A 6,584-nucleotide genomic window follows, 5' to 3' on the forward strand; every position below is an offset into this window, starting at 1 on the left:
TCGGACCATTTTGCATTTTAAATTATCTTTGATGGTTGCATCAGTGTTTTCTATGCTACCTTCTGACCCTGAGATTCTCTCTTCTATCTCTTATATTCTATTGGTGATGCATGCATCTATGACTCCTGGTCTCATTCCTAGGTTTTCTATTCCCAGGGTTGTCCCCCTTTGTGCTTTCTTTATAGTTTCTTTTCTATTTTTTTCAGTAGTACAAACTTCATTTTAAAAAAATTTTTTATTAGATATATTTCTTTACTTACATTTCAAATATTATTCCCCTTCCCAGTTTCCTATCCACAAGCCTCAATCCCCCTCCCCCATATGGGTATTCCCCCCCATACATGCCACTTACTGCCCCTCCCCATATTCCCCTGCACTGGGGTCCAACCTTGGCAGGACCAAGACTTCCCCTTTCACTGGTGTCCCATCAAGGCTATTCTCTGCTGCACATGCAGTTGGAGCCCTGGGTCAGTCCACGTATAGTCTTTCAGTAGTGGTTTAGTCCCTGGAAGCTCTGGTTGGTTGGCATTGTTGTTTTTATGGGGTTGCAAGCTCCTTCAACTTTTTCAATACTTCCTGTAATTCCCCCCAAGGGGGTCCTGTTCTCAGTTCGATGGTATGCTGCTAGCATTGACCTCTGTATTGGACATGCTTGGGATGATGTGTCTCTCAGGAGAGATCTATATCCTGTCCCTTTCAGCATGTATTTTTTAGCTTCAGCCATCTTATGGTGGCTGTATATATAAGGGTCACATATGGGGCAGGCTCTGAATGGCCATTCCTTGAGTCGCTGCTCTAAACTTTGCTTCCCTATCCCTTTTTCCCCTTTTAAGAAGGAGTGGGAGCATCTGCATTTTGGTCATCCTTCTTCTTGAGTGTCCTGTGATCTGTGGGTAATTCGAGCTTTTGGCTAATATCTACTTATCAATGAGGACATACCAAATGTGTTTTTCTGTGATTGAGTTACCTCAATCAGGATGATATTTTCTAGTTCATTCTATTTACCTACGATTTTCATAAAGTCATTGTTTTGGATAGCTGAGTAGTTTAGATGTACCACATTTTTTGAATCCATTCCTCTGTTGAAGGGCATCTGGGTTCTTTACAGCCTCTGGCTATTATAAATAAGGCTGCTATGAACATAGTGGATCATGTGTCTCTGAGTTTGATTATTTCCTGCCTTCTACTCTTCTTGGGTTTATTTATTTATTTTTGTTCTAGAGCTTTTAGGTGTGCTGTCAAGCTGCTGACATATGCTCTCTTATGTTTCCTTTTGCAAGCACTCAGAGCTATGAGTTTTCCTCTTAGTACCACTTTCATTGTGTCCCATACATTCGGGAATGTTGTATCTTCATTTTCATTAAATTTTAGGAAGTCTTTAATTTCTTTATTTCTGCCTTGACCAAGTTGTCCTTGAGTAGAGCATTGTTCAACTTTATTTATTTATTTATTTATTTATTTATTTATTTATTTATTTATTTATGTGAGTGCTCTATCTGCACTATCTGCATGTGTGCTTGTATGAGAGAAGGTATCAGATCCCTTATAGATAGTGTGTTTGCTGCCTCACATATTCTCTGGGAGATGAAGTCTAGTACCAAGAGCCACTGTGTGTGTGTGTGTGTGTGTGTGTGTGTGTGTGTGTGTGTGTGTGTGTCTATCTGGCTTGCCTCACCTTTCCTGTCTGCTTGCATTGGGATTACAGATTCCCTAGTTTTCTTCCATGCTCTTCCAGTTTCTTTAAGCTTCAACAATATTACACATGCAGAGAAATCAAAATTGCCCTGGGTCTGTTAAGCCTTGCCATGGGCCTCTCCTGGGAGACCCTTATTTTTTTTAAATGATTTATTTATTTATTATATATAAGTATAGTGTAACTGTCTTCAGACAACTCCAGAAGAGGGCATCAGATCCCATAACAGGTGGTTGTAAGCCATCACGTGGTTGCTGGGATTTGAACTCAGGACTTCTGAAAGAATGGTCAGTGCTCTTAACCACTGAGCCATCTCTCCAGCCCCTGGGGGACCCTTCTCTGAGCCCCTTTGAAAGTTCCTTTAGAAGCCAAGGTGATTTTGGGCCTTCTGAATGTTCTTGGCAGGAGGCCCTCACTCCAGAGCAGATAGGGCCTGTCTTTCAGGAAGTTTCTAATCTTCCTCTTTCTTCTGGGCCAGGTTTTTATGAATGATAAGGCAGAAGAGTGTGTGAATCTCACAAGCCTATACTTGTTTGCAAAGAATGTGAGGTCTTTGCTTCATACCTATCACTACCAGCAGATTTTTCTTCATGAATTTGCCATGGCCTATACTAAATATGTAGGAGAAACACTGCAGCCCAAAACTTATGGCTACAGTAGTGTGGAGGAGCTACTGGGAGCCATCCCACAGGTAGGTGTTTTCCTCAGCTTCTGGGAAAATGTCTTCCTGAAGAGCCATTGCTAATTCCTGATCATTGATGTAAGGTGTTACCTGGATGCTGCCAGATATGAAGAGTGAGTTTAGTGTTTCTTGGTGACTTTTATAAACCTTTATTCCTGTGTGCCAAGTAAGTTTTGGGCCTTCCTTCTAGAAATGTGCTCAGTGGTCACCTAACCAGACAGGACACCTAAGCCGATGTCCTGAGTGTAATATGTCTAGAGCAGCAGAGCTGTGACCCCTGTGATCATTTGATAGAGAATGGCCCAGGCAAGGCCCACTTCCTGAGCATTTAACAGTCTTGCAGGAGCAGCATCACAGATGTCTGTGAGTTACTGTATAGCAGAGCGGTGTAGGTTTTCATGGTAGATAATGTGGCATGCACAATGAAGAACAGCCAGCAGCAGTGAGAGGCAATGAACCTGTTCTGGGAGATTGCTGCAAAAAAATAAAAGTGAAAAATACAAGTGTGCTAGAGCCTAGAGTGGGAGTTTTCCGAGGCCCTTGCTCCCCCGGGCATGAGCTTCCCTGTACTGTAGAGAAGGCAGAGGAGCCCAGCTTTACCTTTGGAAAGCATTACTGCTGTCCACAGAAGAGCTGAGGGAAAGTGGAGTGGGGGAAGAAGCTAATGCAATATCCTAACTGCTGCCCGGGCTCCAGAAGATATTGGTAAAGGAGTTGGGCTGGGTTAAAATAAATTCTAAAACCCAAAATACTTTAAAACCTTCTGAAGGCAACATGACACCACACTGGACAGCCCACACCTGACCTCCTGTGATGGATTGCAGTGAAAACACTTTTTCACTATTAATAAAAGGAAAAATTCATTTAAAGTGCCTTCAAGCCATGTGCATACGATGTTTATGAGATATGGTTGAATTTCTAGTTTCAGTGCTCCCAGATCCTAAAGGTACCTCACTAGATATAGTCAGATATTCCCAAATCCGAAGTCCTCTTGAGTCCAAGCATTTGAGACAGAAGGTGCTCAGCCTCCGATGTAGGAGTGGAAGAATTCCTGGAAGCTGAGGGCAGGCGTTAGGTGGAGAGCCCTAGGAGACAAGGCCTACTTCCATCCTGACTTGGCTGAATAGGTGGAGTGTTGCTTTAGAAGCTAAGAGAAAGCATAGAAAAACTGTTGGCATTTATTGAGTTCTCACTCTGGTATGTGAGATGCAGGCACAAGAGGCCCACTTTCCTGAATGTTAGGGTACTTTCCTTTCCTTTTCCACTGCTTAACCAGAATATGTCTTGTGTGCAGGTGGTCTGGATAAAAGGACATGGTCATAAGAGAATTGTAGTGTTAAAAAATGACATGAAAAGTAAGTAAGCTCCCATCCCCTCCCCTGACTGCCTTGTGGTTCTCTCACTGACTTTCCTCTCTGATGGGCACTCTTGTCTTCTAGACCGGCTAAGTTCATTTGACCTTTCCCCTGTCAATCATGAAGACCAGCCTGCAGTCAGCAGGCAGATCCTGGAGGTGCCAAAACCCCATCTAGCCTCAGAGCTCCATCTCAGAACAGGTACTGGGTACTAGAGGGAAAGCAAGGACATAGACAGAGCCTTAAAGGTCATGAAGTGCTTGGGGTAGGACATGTGGAGGAAACAGAACAGTGAGCAATTTCATTAAAGTTAAATAGAGATTAAAATTTTTTAAGATGTATTTTATTTTTATGTGTATAAATATTTTGCCTTGCATGTATGTGTGCACTTGGTGCTTAGGAGATGGGAAGAGGTCATTGGGTCCCCTGGAATGGGAGTTAATGGATGGCTGTGAGCCACTATGTAGGTGCTGGGAACCAAATTCAAGTCTTCTACATGAGCAACAAATGTTCTTAACTGCATGAGCCATCTCTCTAGACCTAAATATTCATTTTCCCCCAGTGCGGTTTGGTGTGTAGTTAACAACTGGTATTGAATGATTATCTGTGTAAGTTCCTTAAAGAATATCCTAATTCCGTTTTGGGCCTCTTCAGAGTCTTCTCTTCTAAAGAGCACAAATCTTCATCAGACTGCTGGCTTTGGTGTGTTGTTTGCCAGGGGTCTTGTGATAATGGCATTGTTGTTTGGTTGGTTTTTGTTTTATATATATACATACGTATGTGTGTGTGTGTGTGTGTGTGTGTGTGTGTGTGTGTGTGTGTGAGAGAGAGAGAGAGAGAGAGAGAGAGAGAGAGAGAGAGAGAGAGAGAGAGTGTGTGTGCTTGATTACTTCATGCTGACTTCTGAGGCTGAGAAAAGCCCCAGGAGCAGACCTTTGTTCCTGTTTCAATATAGCTAGCTGCCTGCCTTCTCTCTGCAGGACCCAGCCAGATGGAGCAGGAACTTGTGCAATTGGCCAACAGCTCCCCTGTTGACCTTCTCTGTGCTCCTGTTCCTTCATGCCTGCCATCCCCTCAGCTAAGACCAGATCCTGTCATCCTGCAGCCCACTGATCTCATTCAGTTTGAGGAACACCCTCAGGAGCCTTTGGGTAGGTTGCACCCCATATGCTTGGGCACTTGTCTGTGGGTTTGCAGATGACCCATGATGCCAGTGTAGGAGGTGTCTGATGAACATAGGGAAAAGCAATACTGTTTCAGGTATAAAAGTACCTGTGCTGATTATTCAGCTCATTCCCTTCCCTGTTGGGTTTGCTGCTAATAGGATTTATAAATCTGGTATAATCTACGTTGAGGGCTAATGGCACTGGGCTGTGGAAGAGCCCTTGAGTAATTAAGTCCTGTCCCACATCCTCTGGAACTTTTGGCCTTCGTACCATGTCTGAGTTCAGGTGCTCCTTAGGCAACACTTGTCACTTGCTACATAACATTTACTTAGGTCCCAGTGGATTCTGGGCCTTTAGGAAGCTGGTTTGAGCAAGGTACTTATGGTTGAGGCCCTGGAGTCCTGTGACCTAAAAACCAAGAAGCGTGACCTCTTTGGTTGTTGTTGTTTTAGGACAGGGTCTTACTACATAGCTTTGCTTGGACTGAAACTTGCTTTGTAGACCAGGCTAGCCTCTAACTCACAGAGATCCATATGCCTCTGCCTCCACCCCCTGGGTGCTGTTTGTTTGCTTGCTTGTTTGTTTTTGAGACATTGACTTGACTTGTAGCCAAGGCTGGCCTGTCACTATGGTAATCTTGCCTCAGCTTCGGGAGAGCTGGATTTACAAGCCACCTACCACATCTGGCCCTGGTGGGGTTTTATAAGCTTGTTTTGTTTTTTAAATACAGATGAACTGAAAACAAGTACTTCTTATGAGCCCTAGAACTAAATAAATCTATTTATGTTTCTGTCTTTCTAGGAGTTTTATTTTTAAACCAAGAAGAAAAAACAGAAATTCCAATACCAGTAAAGAAGGGGAACCTGTCCTGTAACTCCTCACCCAGTAGCCCAGCATCTGCTTCTGCTCCTCCCAAACCCTCCTCAGAAGCCCCCGGGCTACTGATTAGCAAGGATGCAGTGGAAAGCCCAGCAAAAAAGCAGCCCAAAAATAGAGTCAAATTGGCAGCCAACTTTTCTTTTGCACCTGTGACCAAGCTCTAACTTCCAGTTTGAACACAGAATTAAATTAGGATGGGGGGGAAACGGATTCTACACACAAAAATAGGCTTAAAAACCTCATTTTATGTCTTGACCCCAGAAGCCACTTTTATTAATGGTCCATAGGGAAATGTTTGTTTCCAACTTTCAGATGAACTTTTTCTTACTTTATTTCTTCCAGTTATTTGAAAGAACTCCATTAAGAAATCTGTATTATATTTACCAAACTTTTCTACTCTACTGTGAATTGTGGTGGTTGGGAAGAAATAAGCAGAGATCATTCAGCAGGAAGTGGATTGAGTCCCATTGAGCAGCCTCCATCATTTGTTTAAGCAAATTTATTTGTGGTTGTTCAAGAAGCCAAATATGTCCTTAAACCTGTGGGTCACACACTGGGGCATGAGTGAGTGGCAAGAGAGCCATTTTCAGGTTGACAGGAAAGTTCTTGGCTTCTAGGTGACCCCAAAGAAGTCATCTGACTAGTGGAAGACTATGTGCCAACAGGTTCTCTCTGCTCTATGAATGGATTTGCCCTTTTTGCCCAACAGATACAATCCATTGTAAATGTCAGGTCTCTCCAACAGCGGTGAGAGGCCACTCATAAGTGGATACCTCAGGCACCCAGAAGAGAAGGCCATTCCACAAGGC

General features: G+C 43.4%; 1 protein-coding gene across 1 annotated transcript; it reads left to right on the plus strand.

The window, feature by feature from the left end:
• The first annotated feature begins 1,210 nt into the window (after positions 1-1,210).
• Marf1l1 (meiosis regulator and mRNA stability factor 1 like 1) lies at positions 1,211-6,382 on the plus strand. Its single transcript, XM_039087604.2, has 5 exons — positions 1,211-2,384; positions 3,670-3,730; positions 3,815-3,931; positions 4,711-4,881; positions 5,698-6,382. Exons 1-5 carry the CDS (start codon positions 2,178-2,180, stop codon positions 5,937-5,939), a joined length of 798 nt encoding a protein of 265 aa, XP_038943532.1. The 5' UTR covers positions 1,211-2,177; the 3' UTR covers positions 5,940-6,382.
• The last annotated feature ends 202 nt before the right edge of the window (positions 6,383-6,584 follow it).

Source organism: Rattus norvegicus, chromosome 10 (genome assembly GCF_036323735.1).
Source record: "Rattus norvegicus strain BN/NHsdMcwi chromosome 10, GRCr8, whole genome shotgun sequence".
In the NCBI taxonomy this organism is placed as follows: domain Eukaryota; kingdom Metazoa; phylum Chordata; class Mammalia; order Rodentia; family Muridae; genus Rattus; species Rattus norvegicus.